A 19915-nucleotide genomic window follows, 5' to 3' on the forward strand; every position below is an offset into this window, starting at 1 on the left:
CACCTGTGATGCTGTAATTCTATAACATTTTCACAGCATTTGTTCACTCCGTATTTAGTGTGTCATTTTCCAGCTGTGAACGAAAACGTGAGCAAAAGTGCCACCAGGGGGCAGGCTGGGCACTGGCAAAAGGACTTTGAAGAGACCATGGAAAGTCTTTTCCTTTCAGTCCAGGGGTCCATTCTTTGTTTTTGCAACAACAAATACTGCATCAAGTCCAGAGCAATTTCCTTAATGGTTGTGTTGGGGGTATGGATTTTTGCTCCATAAACTCAAGTGTGCAAGAAATGTCACAGTACTGTACTTTATTTTCTCTAAATAAAATTAAATTCAACTGCAAGCCACCATCCTAGGTAAGGCTGAAAGTCACTCAGTCGTTATTACAGCTCCCACAACCCCAAAGCATTCTGTAGAGATAATGAGGATCTTATTCAGTGCTCATATTTAGGTCATTGGTCCATCCAGTGACTAGTGAAATACTTATGACCTGAACCAACACGATATCTTGGTACATGGTGACAGTGCTGTATCCTTATCTGTTAGGATAGGGGCAGAAGTTCCAATGTCTGGAACGCACACACGCGCACACACCCAGATACCTCCTTAGGAATCATCCTCAGCTTCCCTGCTTTGCGTAACCTATCTGTAGAAATTGTCTCCTGCACCCTCCTCTGGCTTGAGGGAAATTCCTCCTGCTTCCCCCTGTGCCTGCCTCTTTGTCTCCTCTATGGTCTAATCATGGGCCAGCTTAGGCTACAAGAACATCTAGGAAGATAGACATCTTCAGAACACACGAACCTCAGGAGAGGCATTGAAGCCCAGAGGCCCCATCTAGTTCTAGGAATCCAGAAAGGAGAAAACAAGATCAAAATGCACCCACACCCATATGTCTAAACTGTGTTGCCACATTTGCTACGAGGTTATCGTCCTTAAAACACCCACTTGACAGGTCTGACAGTATGAGACAGTTATCTTCTGGTAGATGACAGAGCTCAAGCATCCCTCAGTCGATAGTGGGCCAATCCCAGTACTGCTGCCATGGAGGAGCAAAGATGAAGGGACAAAACTCTCATCTCAAGGAGCTTCCAGTGACACACAGGTAATCAAGGACTGACGAATTTAGGTAAGAATTGCAAGCTAAAAGCCTGAAGGCCAGATCCCACTGGCAAATGTATATTACACATTTCTAAATCACTTACGAATATTGAAAACATTAAAAACAAAGGGTTCACGTAAGCATCTGTGTATTATCTAGCTTCTCTTAAAAATAAGACCCGGCAACCCTGGCCTGCATTCCTGCATGGCAGTCATGATTAGGAGCTGAGTAGAGGTTGTTCCCTTTAGCTGGGACCAATATACTTCAGTGTATCACAGTCCCCATCACTCCCTACTATGTTATGCTCAGGCTCCTCTCATTTATGCTACTTGTCTAGCTTCTATACGTACTTGGGTTTGCAACTCGACTGAGTAAACCAAATAAAATCAGAGACACAGTGGTAAGTGGTATAAGCATTAATTAAGCTTCTGCCTTTCCTCGATGTTCACCCTGATATATTTGGGAATTCAGAATTATTTCACGTAGACCTTACACGAACAGACACTAAAGAAACAGACTTAAATGATAAACTTGGCTCATGTGCAAATGTTACACAGAAAGCCAGTGGCACTCCATACAGAGAATAGTATACTCATGCCTCATGTATGTGTGCAGAACAATAGATGCTCATGAAATGCAGATTTAGCTGTGTTCCTTGGCCTCATCTCCCATGACTGTCATCGAGGGTGCCCAGTGGATCAGTAGGTCACAAGTGAACAAGTGTTTACTGTTGTGAGCTGTGGGTGGCCACTCCCACGAAAATTCCTGAGAACTGTTCTCATCCTAACCTCAGGCCCATGAGCTCAGAGAGAATTGGTCTCATCCTGACCTCAGGCCCGTGAGCTCAGCCTCAGCCTGCAGAAATGCCAGCTTCATTCTTTATTTTAATTTTCAAGAGATAGGCTAAACTCAGAACTTATGCCACAATAAATTAGAACAGTCCAACAGAAACGAGAGGCTGTCAAGCTCAAGGAAAGAAAAAAAAAATTATAATGAGGACATCTGTACTTATCTGGCTTTTCTGGAGAGTTCAAGTTACTATCAACAAAACACTTATATCTATGAAAACGTTTAGACCACAAAACAATATATTAATCAGCAAATAAGCAAAGTAATAAATTTTGTGCATTGAAAGATGCTATTAAATACAAAGGAAAACTCATCATGAACTTCCCGTTAAACATGCGCATACAACAAGAATTTTATTGGAATTTTTGTTGGTTGAAATTGTATAAATCCAGTGGAGTATATTTAGAAAGACGACAATTAACTAGAAAAGAGATTGAGCATAAAAGCGAGAAAAGCACTGAGTATTCCCTGCCCTTCAGCTGAAGGAACACTCCAGCTTCTTCAGCTGATTGCTGAAGCTGGCCATAATTATCAGAAGTACCTAAGTGGCTTCTTGACCCTTAGTTGCAGAATGGCATAAGAACAAAACTGATAACCATTAGAATGCATGACAAATTGTACATAATATCTCTACCTGACAATACTTTAAACAACATTTTATCTTAGGTTTTAATGGTTTGGGGAAAGAGCATACGGTATCTACAAAATTCAGGACATTCATTAGTTAAGCATTCTCGAAATCTACAATGCCAGCCACTATCCAAGTAAGGGGAGCCTCTTAAGTCACATTTAGAACTATTTTCTTTAAAAGGCACTTTGATATTAGACTCTTTAAACATAAATTTTAAAGTACAGCTTGAAAGCGAGTGATTACTAGGAAACAGGATTTTTGAAGGATATATAAATTCTGTAGCATAAGGTTTAAAAAAGAACCTCATCTTTGAACATTTTTTAAAGTGCTGCACCTTTAAAGACACAGGTGCTTTTAGTTCATAATCCAAAAATGAGTGACTGAATATACTAATGTCAGACAATGACAAAATCAGAATTCTGAAAAATACACAGCTTTCAATTGTTGTGAACTCGTGAACATGTAGCTATGCATACACACATGCACACAAGTCCCTAAGAGATCAGGAGACGTTATACACAGAATTGCTGTTATTTCTAGCCGCTCTAAGTCCAGATATTAGACATGCAAAAAGACATTCAGGAAATAAATGGGGCAAGTGAAAGAGATACTGAAGCCCTCCCTAAAATCCAAAGCAGCAGCCTGTGTAGATGTCTTCACTGTGAGGTTTCCACGGAAGCACATCACCCTACTCAGATTATGCAGTCTCATCTTCAAGTGCCGTTAATCAGAAACCTGCCAGGGAGAATACTAAACTTTCTAAAGATATCTGGAATATCAAGTTTTATCACCACACAATAAAACAACAAACCCGTCAAGTAGATTTTAAGATTTATTTTTCCTCTACTATTAAGGAGAAAGGAGCCTGTTATAAATGACTAACATTAATCACAAATCTGCAGGTCAGCAAATGGAAAAAAAAGTTGAAATAACCATACATGAATACGAAAAGACAGCTTGTTAATTACTTTTAAGAATGTAAATTGTGTTGGCATAATGTACTTATTTATGAAATATTGACAAAAGAAGAAATCTTCTGCATCAGAATACTGAGTAATGATGGGGCAAAACAAACTAGTGGAATTTTCAATTACATTCTCTGGGGTCTAACATTTCCCATCTTATCTTTGCATTCTATCCTCAACTTCCTCATCCTCAATATCTGACCACTATAAGGCAGCTTCAGAAGAAGCAAAGATATAAACTTATTTCAGGAAGTTACTTTAGAAAGCAAAGTGTATAGGGCTGGGTGCAGTGGCTCATGCCTCTGTAATCCAAGCACTTTGGGAGGCCGAGGTGGGTGAATCATGAGGTCAGGAGTTTAAGACCAGCCTGGCCAACATGGTGAAACCCTATCTCTACTAAAAATACAAAAAATTAGCAGGGCATAGTGGTGAGCAGCTGTAATCCCAGCAACTTGGGAGGCTGAGGCAGGAGAATCGGTTGAACCCAGGAGGTGGAGGTTGCAGTGAGCCAAGATTGTGCCACTGCACTCCAGCCTGGGCGACAGAGTGAGACTCCGTCTTAACAAAAGTAAGGTGTAACTCTACCACAGTGCCCGAAGCTTTCAGGGAAACTTAGGAAGCCGAAGCCTATTGAAGATCACTAGGAACCGCCACTAGCAATGCGTCTAAACTTAAAACCAATGCAGATACTGTGTGTGTTTTAGCAAGGAGGGGAGAGATGGGGAGGAATGACATATCGGACACAATACCTGGGAACACATCATGAGAGAAAATAGTTTGCAAACTAATTATTGTATAATCATGATCCTTAGGGTGGTACAAGAAGAAAAGATTAAAACATTTTAATATTTAAAACTTTAAAATTCATCCTTATAAAAACTGTTAAATCTACATGCTATATTTCTAAGGTAATACACGTAGATAATTTTTAAATGGTAAAAACGTACCATATTGGGATTAATGCTTATTTTTTTCTGGCCCTTGGGGGAATACATGGTTAAAACCTGGATAACTTTTTGTCTAGATAAAGCACTCAAGGAAATCTGGCTTCATTGGATCAATTACTCCACTAAGGTATCTCATTTTAATTATAGAAAATTTTCAAATTGCAGAGAAATATAAAAGAAATCACCTACAACTTTGTCTCTAAAAATATTTTGGCACCTCTTATGCACCCTTAAAACATACACAGTATTTTACATGTATTTAAGTATGTATATTTAAGCATAAAATTTCGATATTAATATACTACAGTGGCTGTTTTAAACCCCTTTTTAATATGAATTATTTTGAAACACAATCTTGTCTGGACACTACAAATCTGTTTATAAGTTATGTACTAAAATTTAGCCAGTTCTTTATAGTTGAATAGTTTCTTCTGAAATATTTGCTATTTTAAAATAATGCCTATGAATGTCTTAGTAGCTTCTCCCCCATATTTCTATAACTTAATACATTTTTAGAAAAGGAATTGCTGAAAGAAAAATTAAGATATTTGATATGTTTTATAAAGTTGCTTTTCAGAAAAATGGTAAAAAATTTACCCACGAATAACTTACAGGAATCTGACGCTCACCAACAGTAGACATCAACATTAAAAACTACAGTGATTTGTCAATTTGATTAGTGAAAGATATCCAGTACCCAATTTCCATTGTGTTTCCTAACTCCTCTAGCCCAATTTACTCAGACATGTCTCTTTGGCATCCAAAACTCTCCAAGATTCGATTGGTAAGATATGGTAAGATTTTATTCTGTGAGACAGTGGTTCTCAAGGAAATGGTACAACATTCCTAGGGAATACCTAGGAAATTTGGGTAAATGCTTCGGATTTTCATGATTTTGAGGGGGTTGCTACTGGCATTTAGCAGGTGGAAACCAGAGGTGTCAGCTGCCCTGCACTGTGTAGAGCAATCTTGAGTGACATTGAACTGTGTCCCATGTTTTACACAACTTTCAAATGTCCTAGTAGAAATGTATGAGGTAGGAAGCTTGGTTATAATTATTCAAGCACAGAACCTTAACTGTTTAACATACCAATGCCAAATATTTTGTGGCCGTTTTTAATAGTTTTCTACTACCATGTAAAGCAAGGGAAAAATGATTTCTTCAGAGTATTCGCAAAAGTTCATAATTTTTGAAAAGTATATCAATACCACAGTTGCTGTTATTTTCATCACTAACATCACCTACTTATAATAGTCTGCATTCATAAAGAGACTACATTCACTGTGTTTCTGAGTATATGCAAGAATCTTATCACTTATGTATTCCAATACCGTCATGCTCAAGTATTTATATAATAAAAATTTTCTTAAACTTTCTCTTTCATATTGTATATAAAGTCTTATGTTGCCTTTTACAAAACTGTATAGGGGGGTCATGTATTTCATTGGTTTCATTTTAGAGAAAAGGGTATATTCTCCTAAATATTATATTTACTATAAATAGTGGTCATTGACTGACAGGGTTGAGAACTGTTGCTATATGGGACTAGGGAACAGGAAGCAAGTCAGAGACTTCCAGCAGAAGAGTGACGTGATGAAGCAGAGACGGAGGTAAAGAGGGGCTTGACAGTAAAGAAAATAAACTGGAAAAGCAGATGGCAGGAGGCAAAGAGACCAGAAAAGAGACAAATACAATCTAGGTAGGGAAGTAATGAAGACCTAAGATATCATAATGAGTGAGAGTCAGAGGAGGATTTTATGGAGGGCATCTTGAGAAGTCATTGGAACTCAGGGATCCAGTATCAGAGTGTCATTGTATTGTTAGGCCACAGAGTGATTGTGTTCTCAAATAGTCTCACGTATGTGCACATACTTGCAAGCATACATATGCGCTCATACCCTTCAAGTCTCCAGATTCATTACCAAATAATCCCTCTCCCCTTCTGCCGCCAAATGGAAGATTTATCGCACCAGTGATTCTGAAATCTGACAGCTCAACCTGACATTAGTCTGAATCAGAGGGGCAAAGCCTTATTTGATTTGTGATTCTCTATCCAAGATAAACCCTGAAATAAATTTCAAGTGTGCTGTAAGTACACTACAGGTTATAAATCATATACTTGTATTCTCATTCTACAGTAAGCATAAAACCTCATAAACTATGTGATATATAATCTCCCTTCCCCCTTGCCAAATTCATGCACACTTCCTGACTTGCAGGGAGAGAATGATAGGAAATTAAGAAACTCAGGACCAGTGATAATTTGTCTGCAGCATGCATTTTTTCTATTCAGTAGCAACTATAACAAATGAAGTTACTAGATCAGGCAAGGGGAAACCATGGTTGTAAATGGCAGAAAAGCATTTCCAAAATTAAGGGATGGAGAGTCCAAGATGGCTGACAGTAAAAAAAATAAACTGGATATTTACCGTATGGATCATCCATTTTGGCAAATATTGGGGATAAAAGAGAATGTCCCAATTCCTGTTCAATTCCCAATTAAGATAAAAAGTGCACTACAGGCTGGGTGCGGTGGCTCACACCTGTAATCCCAACAATTTGGGAGGCCGAGGCAGGTGGATCACCTGAGGTCAAAGCCTGGCCAACATGGTGAAACCCCATCTCGACAAAAATACAAAAATTCAGTTAAGCACAATGGTGGGTGCCTGTGATCACAGATACTCGGGAGACTAGGGATGTGGGAATCGCTTGAACCCGAGAGGCGGAGGTTGCAGTGAGCAGAGATCGTGCCATTGCACCCCAGCCTGGGCGACAGAGCAAGACTCCGTCTTGGAAAAAAAAATGCATTATATTCTGTATTTGAGATTAGCTTATATATCCATACTCAATTTCAATTTCTCTAAAAACAAACATGAGTCTGTCTAGTTATTCTAATCCCTGTCAGTCCAACAGTACTGAGTTAGACACAAATATCACATTCTTCATTGTTTTTCTTAAACAATTTCTAGCTTAGTGAGAAAAATGGTGACCCTATCTTTCTCAACTTGTAATTTCTTTCTCTACCCTACTAAAAAATGTCAGCCACATCCCATCAAAGTGAAAAAATGTTACTCTAAACTTCACCACTAAATTCTCACATTGTCCAGTTCCTGTTTCTCTTTATGGGTTACTTAACATCTGAAATGTATTCTTATGCACTTTGCTATTTTGTATGTGACAAAAATACAAGACAAATCCCCAAAGTCTATGCTAACTGCCTGAAATGGATAAGGGCACAGATATAACACCATCTCTCCCCATCTTTGCTCCCTGAGAGGGTTTGATAAGAGGTGTATTCTGTATTGGTCATCTATTATGTTACAGGTTAGGAGGTTTGAGCCATGAATAAACAGAAAATGACCTGAAGCTAAAAGGACATGCTGCCAAGTGAGGCAATCAGTGACCATGACTTAAAGGCTATGTTCTGCCCTCTTCCTTCTAGTTAGACTGGGGCAAAAATCCCAAGCTTTCTGCCGTGGAAGGCAAGGCTCCCATGACCCTCCCTCTGCCTGTTACTCTTCTCACCTCCCATCACTGCTGCTTTGTACCCCTGTGGTCTTTGAATCACATTCTCCTCTCTTGAGCCTCTGAGTTCTCATGCTGTGATTCTTCCTAGAATCCGCTTCTTTAAAATTGTCCCCTGACTGACATCTGCTTATTGTTCAAAACTCAGCTCTAGCATCACACATTGGGGTAGATACCCTTTCTCTCTCCTTTCACTGCAAACAGTTAATCTCCATTCAGGTACTTCTTGGTTACCTTGTGATTGTCTCTTTACTCATTGTCTCTAGGAATATTGAGTTTGTCAAGGGCAGAGACATGTCCTTTTGATGTTTGTATTTCCAGTGCATAGTATAGTGGACACTCAGCAAATGTTTGTCGCTTACCTGAGTAGGGAGTTTTTTGTTTTTTGTCTTCTAAGGGGAAAATAGGCTATGGACAATAAAAATTGCTTTAAAAAAAAAATCGTTTTCCCCCTGAGGGTAAGGAGAGGGGTTTGCAAGTCAGCTTTTACTAACCAGGGTCATAAAGTCAGCTGTGCTGACTTGAATCCCACTCAAGAGGTAGGGAATTGCCTGATTTTTAATGGTGCTAGCCCATAAGAACTTGGACTCTACATGTCATGGCCACATAATCCCCAGTGAAACTCCCATGGGTTCACTTTCAGTATGCATTATGTTCATACATCCAGAGTGTGGGATCAAGTAGTGTTACTCACGAGACTCCATAGTGCTTGGAAATCTGGATTAGAGGCAGGATTATAACTGGCAGGGCCATGCTAGGCGAGGAGTAGATGAGACACAAGCAGTCCCTGGAGCCTGGGGCCTCTCCTCACACGGTATCATCAGCCCCAACAGCTGTGTGTGAAGACACTTCCAAGCACATTTTGTTCGATGATCAGCTGAAACCCACTGCTAGCATCTCTTTTCTTTTATGTAATCCCCTTGGGTGTAAGACATAGGGCCTTTGTTAAAGACAGTAGGCCTCATGCTTACAAAAAGTATCAGATTTAGACGTCTAACATTATTTCCAAGTAAGGTGGTACAACAGTCAGAGATGCAGTAGCAGAGTTGAAATAAGTAGTCATTCATCACACAACTTTAACCTTGTGTCCCATGACCGGATGTCACTTCCTGAAGTACACTGTGAGCCAGAACTTGTAACTATCTTACAAACAACCTAATTGTTTTGGGTGTGTGTGTCAACCATGTTAATTTGTTAAATGTAAACAATGCCTACAACTGTTTGGCCTGTCATTACTTTTTAACGAACTGGAAGACACTTCTCTAGATAAGAGGGCCTAGCAAGCACAGAATTATTTATAGGATCAACAGATAATGTACACTGAATCTACTTCATCAAAAAGAAAAATACCATTTACTTATTACTTACCAAATTAAGTTTTGCCCAGAACTCGGGTCCTTCTTCCATCTCTCTGAGGCTCGGTGGAATGTACCAAAAGCAAATATTGGCATATTCAGGCTGAGAATTAGAAAAAATATAAAGTTGTTATCTTAAGATTTATCTTAGAATGCAATGAAATACTTTTAAAACTTAGCTAGTTTCTTCAAGAGTTATCATGTGTATAAAATCTTAACATATCAGAATCTTAGAGTAACAATCCCTTCTGCCTTCTGATAATATCCTATTTAAAAATTTTCTACTCCATAGCGTGCACCTAGCAGGTTCTCTTTCATCTTTACTGTTTTTTCCTGATCTTTGCACATTTAAGTTTGAAGCTGACTCAACCCAGCTCTGATCGTCAGTTAGTGCCTGCTTTACATACATGCTCAGAGATGCCCTGGATCCTCTCTCTCCAACACTGATCCTTAAGTTATTTGCTATACCATCATAGGCTTCCAATAATTCTTAAGGCAGCCAAAGTTGGCCCCTACACCTGGCAAATGCAAACGCTTTGATTACCTGTGAGTTGATAGCAGCATGACATGCTTGGGCTTCACTAACCAGCACTACTATGACCCTAGCCAATACTGCTTTTGAAGAAAGAACATCACCTTGACTCCCGGCTCTCGAATATCAGTAAAAGTGAGAATTAGCTAGGGGACCTATTCAAAAATGTAGATTCTGAGTTCCTATGTTCAAAATGTCCAATATCTAAGTCCATCCTAGAAAAGGCTAAAGAATTGGCATTTTATGAAGCATGTCAAGTGATTCTGAAGTGGGCAGTTTATGTTCTATCAGAAACTCAACTAAGTAATCATAACCCAGTTATCTTCCCTGCCAGTCTGTTTTTCTATCAGACATGACTTGCTTAAACATGGGACTGTATTGTAACAGGCTTTAGCCCAGCCTTTGTCACGCAGACAAGGCTTTGTCCTCACTGGACAAAAACATAGGAAATGCGATGACTACTCAATGACTAGGAGATCTGGGACATTATGTTGGGGGTTCACAAATTAGACATGTAGAATTGTATTCAGGAAAGATTGTGTCATATGCATCTTCCTCGTTTGATGCTTCACACTGACAATATTTGAACAGATTTTCATTTTCTGCCGTAAACAGTTTGTAATAACCAATGTTACAACAGTTCTCAATAACCGTCAGAATTATGCTCCAGTATATAAAGTTTCAAAGCATTTCATCAAGAGGAAAGACCCATCATCTCATATCTTAAAATCAAGCCTGGTGATATATATATTTGATTTTAGTGGATTTTAAATCGTAAGTGAATGCCCATGAAACATCCTCAGTTCAACAAGATAAGTTCTTGATCTTATCCTTTCATCTCTGAAATTAACATTCTTATTGGACTTGACAAGAAAAGAGCTATAAATCTTCAAAATAAAAAGTAGCTTAAAATGAAACACTGTAATTCAACTCAATTTTCACAAACATCTATGAGACTACAATCATTCTTACAAATCTACACAATTTATACCTGGATTTCTGAAGTATTGAAAGTAATCACAAAAACCACAATGACTTTTGCAGCAACCTAATATAATAATTTATCTAGGATAGACTGTACTGAACTCCCAAATTCTTTGAGCATTTAATGTGAACACATTTTTCAAATGAAGTAACTATACCTGACTAGAAAGTAGAAGAAAAATATAGTAATTATCTGTCACTAGATTGTGTTATGTCAGTTATCAATTTATTGCCTCTCAGCCAGAAATCTACCCTTTTTGAGTGTCCTAAAATAATGTAGGTGGACTCTGCAGATATTTCTCCTGTGACATGTGGTCCAATCTTAGACTTTGTCAGCAGAGGGTGCTGGAGAGACACTCGAGAAGGAAGGAATGCCTTCCTGCTGTGGTGTGCTCACTTCATGGGTCTCCTACAGAATCTGTGGTTCATTTCAGCAGCACTGGTGACCAGAAACATGAGCACACCGCTACCCATCTGCCCCAGTAGCTTCCCCAGTACACCCCTTTCAGGTGGCATCAGGTGGCATCACAGCAGACAGGCAGCAAGTGGAGGGCCCATAAATGGCTTTTCCTGGCATACTCCCCTCAGGTGGTTTCAAAGGGGAGAGATGTCAGCTAGGCACCTTGCCTTGGATGACTTCTCTGGCACTCCTTCTAGGTAGCTTGCAGTGATTTCCAAGTTGTGGCATGGCCCCTGTGGATGGCTTCCCTCAGCTCAGCACTCCAGACTAGATTTCTAGTGAGTACCACCAATGTAACATCTCAGTAAACTTTTCTGCTATCCCATGAGCCAAGGTCATACTCTCTCTCTGAAGAGGTCTAGACCTCAGTCCTGGGAAGGGATGGCCTCTCCTTTGGGCGCTCTATCTCAGTTCCAGGAGTGGTGGCTGCTCTCTATATCTGCTATTCCTGTTCACTTTTAGGTTTTTCATTCTCTCCTATGAGGCAATCCTCCATTACTCCAATCCCTTGTTAATAATTATAGATATTACACTTTCCCACTTTACCATGCAGTTCTTGTTTTCTGAGTGGACTCTAATATGTCACCAAATTTGTTATTCCCTTTCATTTGCATAGGAACATTACAAAACAGTTTACGATGTTTTATCTATTATGGGCTCTATATTTTACAAGTTAGGACTTTGACCTTTTACATTTTTTAGTAAGTTTCTGTTTGGGCAAAAGGAATCAGATCTATCACTAAGCACTTTTAGAATGGAATGGCTTCAGTGCTACAACATTTGAAAGCTTATAAAGCCCTTCTGACACTTCATTTCATTGGAAGAAATTTGATGTTTCATTTGGAATATCTTTGGTCATTTCCAAAATTAAGAGTTGAAAGTCTTTGAATTTTTGCAAAAATATATTTGACTTTTTCCTGTCTCTGCCTCTGTAGCTTGTATTTTACATAATTCTTAGAGACTTCAAAGCACTAATGAGTATTTTCAGAGTAAAATCATTTGTATACCCCTTAATTTTAATTGCCTACATATATGAAAGTCTGACTTCTTGGGTGTCCTGAGAACACATTTAGTCTATGTTCTAAAATCCACAAAATTAGGAAGGTATTTACAGGAGTCCAAGTGTCTAGTGAAGGGTACAAAAACTCTGGAGCAGCAAGTGCATTGTCATAATCTTTAAAAATTCATGATAAAGGAGTAATGTGCCATTAAAGAATGAATACATTCTATACCGATTTTCAAACAAAAAACATTCTAAAGTTCTTTATCAATTTCAGGAAGAATTATTTAGCAAATTTTGAGACCATTTGGGAAAGAAATTAGTGGTCACTAAGGTAGCAGCTCACATTCTCTAAAACTGAGTCATGTCAAAAGAAATTCATCTCCTTTGCTTACAATGTCATTAGATCAGAATAATAGGTAACAAAAGCAAAGCTAGCACTATTCTGTTTTAATAAATGTAAATGCAGAATCCAGCACACAGATTCAATCATGCAAATATAGAGTTGAAGGAAAAGCTGGAATGGTGAATTGTAATTGACTTCAAGCTTATAGGTGTTAAGATTAGACTATTGAAAAATTTCAAAGGCAGCACTGGATAGCACAAAAAGCCTAAGTTTTGGAGTTGCAAGGATGTGGCTTTGAATTTCAACTTCATCAGATCTTTGGGATGAGTATCAAACTTTCTCAGTTTCTGCCTCCTAAACCATAAAATAGTTTTATAGATGATGATGTCTGCCCCACAGTGTTGGTTTGATGATTAAAGAGAAAACGTGTTTTCAAAATTTAGTACCGTGTCTGGCACACAGCAAGCACTGTAGTCAGTTAGTGACTATTATTTGGGGCCATAATGGTAAAAAGAGATGTCTTTTAAAGTGGATGAGTAGCTCCATTAAAATGTGCACTAGTGAGGTACATCACTGTTAATTTCTTGGTACTATATTTGAAGGGAAACATTAAGAAATAATGTCCAGCAAGGGGTAACCAAGCTGTTTCAAATTAATAAGCAAAGCTTTCTATGTTATAGATATTGACTAGGCATCAGGACAAGAAAATGACACTTTCTGAACTTGGAATGAATAGAGGACAGGGTGTACTGAAGAGAGGTGAAGCTAGAAACGAAGATGGGAGTCATGTCATGAAGGACTTCTCGTATGACGTACTTGGAAGCTTGGGCCTGATTCTAGAGGAACATGGAGTCACTGGAGAGTAGTTTCACTACTCTAGGAAATAGATCTCATCTTTGAAAAGCTGCTCTAGCAGCAGTGTGGCAGTTAGGCTGGAGGGATCTAAGACTGGAAGTGGGACACAAGTTAGCAGACAGTACCTAGATAGTTCAAGATCTCATCACTCTTCAGGTTGGTACTAAGGCAGTGGCTTTGGGAGTGGAGAAGACTAAGCATTCAAGATATACTTAGCGGGGAAGAAAAGGAGATAGTAAAAACATCAAGATTTTTGGTTAGTGGATCATAGTTCTAATGACCAAAAGAAGAAAGTAGAATTTTGGTAAGGAAAATACTACACTTAAGTTTTTAGAAATGTTGAATTTTGAGGTGTCTGTGGCGTCTAGGTGAAAATTTCAGGAAATATTCATATACAAAGGCCTGGAGTTTAAGAGCTAAGTTGAGGATGAAGACGTACAAAGAGGCTATTGATAACAAAGTTCTGAACGTGAGGACATTTCAGGCAGACTATGTGGCCAAAGACAAAGTGTTAGAAGAATATTTAAGGGAGTGCCCTGATGAAAAGTCCCTTACATGGAGACTGAAAAGAACAAGTCACATGGAAAAGAGAAATTGGGAAAGGAAATCAAAGAAACTAAGACAGGGGAGACTATCAAGAGATGGAGTGAATGGATAACATACAATGCTACAGAATTTCAGCAAGATGAAGATTAAAATAATGTGCATTGGATTTAGCAATTAGGAGGTAGTTGTAATCTAATAAAACTATATAACAAGATAACAATGTAAGAAAAATCACAATGTGCTTGATACATATTAGTAGGTTCACTATTAGAACATGAATAATTAGAACTATCTGGAAGAGGAATGAACTAGTGAATTCTCTGCAAATAGGAAGTATTCAGAGGTTGACCACCTGTTAACAGATACATTAAGACAGGTTTGCTGCATTGTGCAGGAAGTTGACTATATGTCCTCGAAGATCTTCTATAACTCAGTTGATAAAACATTAATAACTCCTCCTAGTGTAGACCTTGAGAAAAGATAAAAGTTGAATAATTAGGACTCTCCCAAGAGATAAAAATAAAATATGTGAATTGACAGTAGAAGAATGAATATACCTCTAGGAAAACATCTATTAGATCTTAGATCCAACACAGAAAAATAGAGATGATTTTCAGGGGCCTATGAATAATTCAGAATTCACTTAAAATAATAACTTTCAATCATCTTCAAGAAATGTATTTTTATCCTTTCCAGGAAAAAATACTCAAGTACTGGGTATTGTCTTGTTATGTTCACTTACAATTTCCAATGTTCCACTTTCTCCTTGCTGTTAGACAACAGTGACACATACTCTCAAATACATGTACATATACATATATAGACATACAAATGCATATAAGCAAAAAGACTATCAACTTTATATGTGACATTCAAGATCTAATTCTGCTTTATTCTCAGTGTAATAAAAAGAAAAGCAGCAAATGCAGATCACATACAAAAATCCTTACACCAGGAATTCCGGAAAACCATTTAGAAAACCACCTGCACTGCTTGTGGGCCAGCTGGCTCCCACAGATGAAAAAATCCAGGGGTAGAAGGCTGACTAAATCCCACCTTAGCTTTCATTGCAAGGACATGAGTGTTTGCAATTTCCTAATGACGATGGTAAGTGGTTTTTCTTTTCTAAGACTTTAAGAAGAATATATAAAGAACTTTTTAATCGGCCCATCTTTTTTCTCATCACTTTTCAGCTCTGTCAAAAGACTGTACAGTTTCAAGGTTTATAGGACTTTTCATAAGCACTATAGCTCCCATCACCAGAGAAAATAACACAACTCAAATTGAGAAAATAGAGGAAACTCAAACCCAAGAAAATATAAAGTGATCAAACTCAATTCAAATATGACTGCTGTTTCTCCCATACATGCTTTAGGTATCCACCACTAAAAACTATAGACATTTTCTTACATGTTTATAATGCCATTATGCCTCACAAAATTGACAATTCCTTGACACCATCTAATAGCCAGTTCATATTCAAAACTCCCCAACTGTTACAAGAATTACTTTTTACAGTTGGCTTGTTCAAACTGGGATTTCAACAAGGTCTATATGCCTTATTTGGTTATGCCTCTTCGGTCTCTTTGAACCTAAAGAGATTATCACTACTCCGTTTTCCTCACGTCACCTGCCTGTTGAAAGAAACCAGGTTGTCTGTTCTGCAGAACTTCTCGCACTCTAAATTTGTTGTCTTTATAGTACTACCAGAAAGTTGTTTAATTTTTAATCATTTTGGTATGCATGCAAGAGCTTCCATATGTCTAGCTTTCTAGCACTTTGGAAGCTTAGAACTTTCTAGTCTGATGCTTCCTTTGTAGATACTAGGGGAATCCGTGCTCTAGATTCTCTGGAAAGTATTTCCCAAACTTCCCTGAGGACTATTGTCATATTTCACTTTGGCTACTAAAAACAGTTTCCAAGTTTGTCTTGCTTATTTTTCTCTTGTCCTCTCTTCACTATTGCTTTTTCAACATTCCTCTCTTCTCATGACATCAAGAATAATCTCTTAAAATGCAAGTCAGACTCCTGTCTTCTTAAAACATCTCCAGTGACTACATTTGGGATACAGGCTAAAGGCCTCACCTTGACCTACCTGACCACCACCTGCTCGGGTCTCTGCCCACCTCTGCAATTCCATCACCTGCTGCACACTCCCCTTCATTCAATACAACTTTTTTTGGCTGCTCAAAGACAGAACTCTCTTCAGCTTTAAGCCTTGCAGTTGTTTACCAGTTCTGCCAGAGTATCTGTCCCGCAAACATCCGCATGGCTTGCTGTTTATCTTTATTCAGGTCTCAGCTCAAAGATAACCTTAAAATCCCCTACCCAGCTTACTCAAACCAAATAAGCCATCCCCATTTCAGCGTTCTACACTTTTCCCCCCAGTACAGTACTATATCTATAACCTGTCTAATTATTTGTATACTAGATTATCTCATGAACATGTTTTATTGTTTTAAGACTACCTGATTTCCCTGTTAATTTGCTTAATTAGTGCCTTTCAGTTTCCACTTGAATGTAAACGTGAAATCGGGGGACCTTTTCTGTTTCTAACTCCTGTGCCTAGAACCATGCATGACACATAGTAATTGTTCAATGCATCTTACTGAATAAATACCAAAAAAAGCTAGATTTCTTTTTTCTTTTTACTTTCTTTCTTTTTCCCCCCGAGACAGTGTTTCACTCTTGTTGCCCAGGCTGGAGTGCAATGGCGCGATATCAGCTCACCTCACCGCAACCACCGCCTCCCAGGTTTAAGCAATTCTCCTGCCTCAGCCTCCCGAGTAGCTGGGATTACAAGCATGAGCCACCACGCTCGACTAATTTTTGTATTTTTAGTAGAGACAGGGTTTCGCCATGTTAGGCTGGTCTCAAACTCCTGACCTCGTGATGCCTGCCTTGGCCTCTCAAAGTGCTGGAATTACAGGCGTGAGCCACCGTGCCTAGCCAGCTACATTTCTTATGTATAGCACAGGTTCCAAGACTGGAATCTCTAGGTTATTTTTACATTAGGTTAAAAACTGCTATAATACATATACTATAACAAAATCTAAGAAGTTTGCAATTTATATTTCTTAAAAACCAGAATTACACATTATTTATATTTTCTAAACATGTTTTAGAGAAAAATATTCTCTACATTTGTAACCACCTCATTTCTTACACATAGCAAACAATCCAACATCAGCAAAATGACTTATTTTCCCATTGCTCCAAAGCTAATATGCTCTCATTATTTTATAAAAAGAGAAAACTGTATGCAGTACTGTACATTCACTTAATTGATTTTTCGCATGCAGGCACCACTACATCACAGATGAATATTTGCAGTACAATCATGCAATTTATATACCAAGATAGAGGTCATAATTTATTCAATATTATCCTTGGTAATTATTATTGAGCATTTTAATTTTCAATACTTAAAGGCAAGTATATTCTGTGAATCCAACAAAGGAAAAGTACTCACTAATAGAGTAAATTAACATAATAGACTATGAATTAAGCTAATGACTTGTTTTTAACTCTGCAACACAAAAACCAATGAAATATATAACAGATAAGAAAATTACCACCTTCATCACTGTTAACTGACAAAATCACAAGCACAATTATGCAATCACTTACTTCCATCAGTAACTTGAATCCTTCTCTTTTCTTGATTTCATCTACTAGGTACCTAAAATTAAAAGTCACAATAATATTTATAATCTGCAATGTAAAAGTGTCATGAACATGACTGATATGACAAAACTGATTCAGACAGGGCTTGGAGATAAGAAAGATACAGATAAAGGTCAGGGAACAGGCAGAGCTATGGATAGATAAATACTCCAGACCTACTGTAATTTCCTTGGCCTCAGTAAAAGGATGCATCTTTTTGATGATGATATCTATCTCACATGTTAGCATCAGGCTTTAACCCTGGTGTGAAAAGCCAGATAAAGCAGGCTGGATATATATCTCTGAACATGTGGGTCTTAGATTCATACTGTAAATGGGGGATTTAACCATAGGTACTTATATTAAATAGCTGGCTTGGAGGAAAGAGTTTTTTGTTTTTGTTTTTTTTTTTGGTGTCTAATCCTGCTTGTAAGTTCACTTAAAATCAAGAAAGATCAACATAATCTTTTCTAAGTCCAGCACAGAGAGGACTGATAATCAGTATCATGTTAAAAGTAGGCTGATTATCCTCAGCAAACTAACACAGAAACAGAAAACCAAACACTGCATGTTCTTGCTTATAAGTGGGAGCTGAACAGTGAGAACACATGGACACAGGGAGGGGAGCAACACACACTAGGGCCTGTCAGGGGAGGATGAGGGGAGAGTATTAGGGAAAAGAGCTAATGCATGTGGGGCTTAATACCTAGGTGGTGGGTTAAGTGCAGCAAACCATGGTACATATTTACCTAGGTATCCTGCACATGTACCCCAAAACTTAAAAAACAAGAAAAAAATTAATAGGGGAAAAAAGTGGGCTGTAGCCATTGATGCAATATCTATAAAGTCATTTTGAATGTTGGGGGAAAGAATTATCACACCCAAGTAAAGGGCATAGATGAAATATGGAATATGAGTGAGAAAAGACTAAAACAACATTGAGAACATGGTGCTCTATATAATAACATTGACTCCTTTCTTCTAGGCTTGGCTTTTGTCTATACCAAAAGAGAAGTCTGAAATGGTTGGCCTTGTGAACTAGTGATTCACGAGCCTTTGAAATATTCACAACACTTGACCCAGTACTTCAAATCTAGGACTCAAACCTAAGGAAATAATAGAGACGCTGACAGAAATGTGTTTGTCAGAGCATTTATTGTGATTTTTATATATAATAGCAAAAAATCACACCGAACATCAGGAATGCCTTTGAAAACTAGATTCCAGTAAGTTATGATCATGTCACTAAATCATAAATATTCAACTAATATTTAAAGACACAACCATGCTCCTCTTGGGCCTCAAGTCTCTTACCTGTAAAACTGGACTAATACAATCTTCTCCAATTTGAAATGGTTTTTAAAAAAATAATAAACATAAATGCAGACTATAAAAACTGGAAAGGGATTATTACATCATTTTAGGAAGGCCATTCTATAATGTGAATATGGAATACACTAGTTTTTAAGATGTTCCTTTTTGCAAATTTATACAGCTTTTTAAGTTAAATATTGATTGTATATTTCAAAGATATTATCTATATGCAATTGTATTAAAAATTGTCAATATTAACTAGTAATATGGGAATCCTTGAGCGATAATGTGAGCATACACATGGGCACACATGCTCACAAAGTACCGGATGTTCTACATATGCCATTCTCTGAACACTTTTTCAGAAGACATGTAGCTATAAAGTTTTTAAACCTTCTATCACACTGGCTAGCTTTCATAAAAAGCAATTCCATTGCTCAACAGATACCAGAAAAGTTATTCAAAACCAGTAATAATCAAAGAAGTGCAAATTAAAACAATATAGGCATCCCTCGGGGGGTATTGTAGGTTTGGTTCCAGAACACTACAATAAAGTGAATGCTGCAGGAAAGTTCCTCAGTGTATATAAAGGTTGCATTTACAGTATACTGTAATCTGAGTGTACAATGGCATTATGTCTAAAACACAATGCACATGCCATGATTAAAAATACCTTATTGCTAAAATGTGCTAAGGATTATTTGAGACTTCAGTGAGTTGTAATCTTTATGCTGCTGGAGGGTCTTGCCTTGATGTTGGTTGCTGACTGATCAAAAGGCTGAAGGTCGGGGTGGCTGGGACAATTTCTTATAATAAGGCAACAATGAAGTTTACCACATTGCC

General features: G+C 38.0%; 1 protein-coding gene across 2 annotated transcripts in view; it reads right to left on the reverse strand.

The window, feature by feature from the left end:
* GADL1 (glutamate decarboxylase like 1) overlaps positions 1-19915 on the reverse strand; it is a 190180-nt gene that overhangs the window by 64112 nt on the left and 106153 nt on the right. For both annotated transcript variants that reach the window (XM_009445070.5, XM_009445069.5), the window contains exons 13-14: positions 17723-17774; positions 9383-9472 (exon numbers count right to left, since the gene is read on the reverse strand). In XM_009445070.5, coding sequence (XP_009443345.1) covers positions 9383-9472; positions 17723-17774 — 142 coding nt within the window. The remainder of the gene's footprint in view (positions 1-9382; positions 9473-17722; positions 17775-19915) is intronic.

Source organism: Pan troglodytes, chromosome 2 (genome assembly GCF_028858775.2).
Source record: "Pan troglodytes isolate AG18354 chromosome 2, NHGRI_mPanTro3-v2.0_pri, whole genome shotgun sequence".
Classification (NCBI taxonomy): domain Eukaryota; kingdom Metazoa; phylum Chordata; class Mammalia; order Primates; family Hominidae; genus Pan; species Pan troglodytes.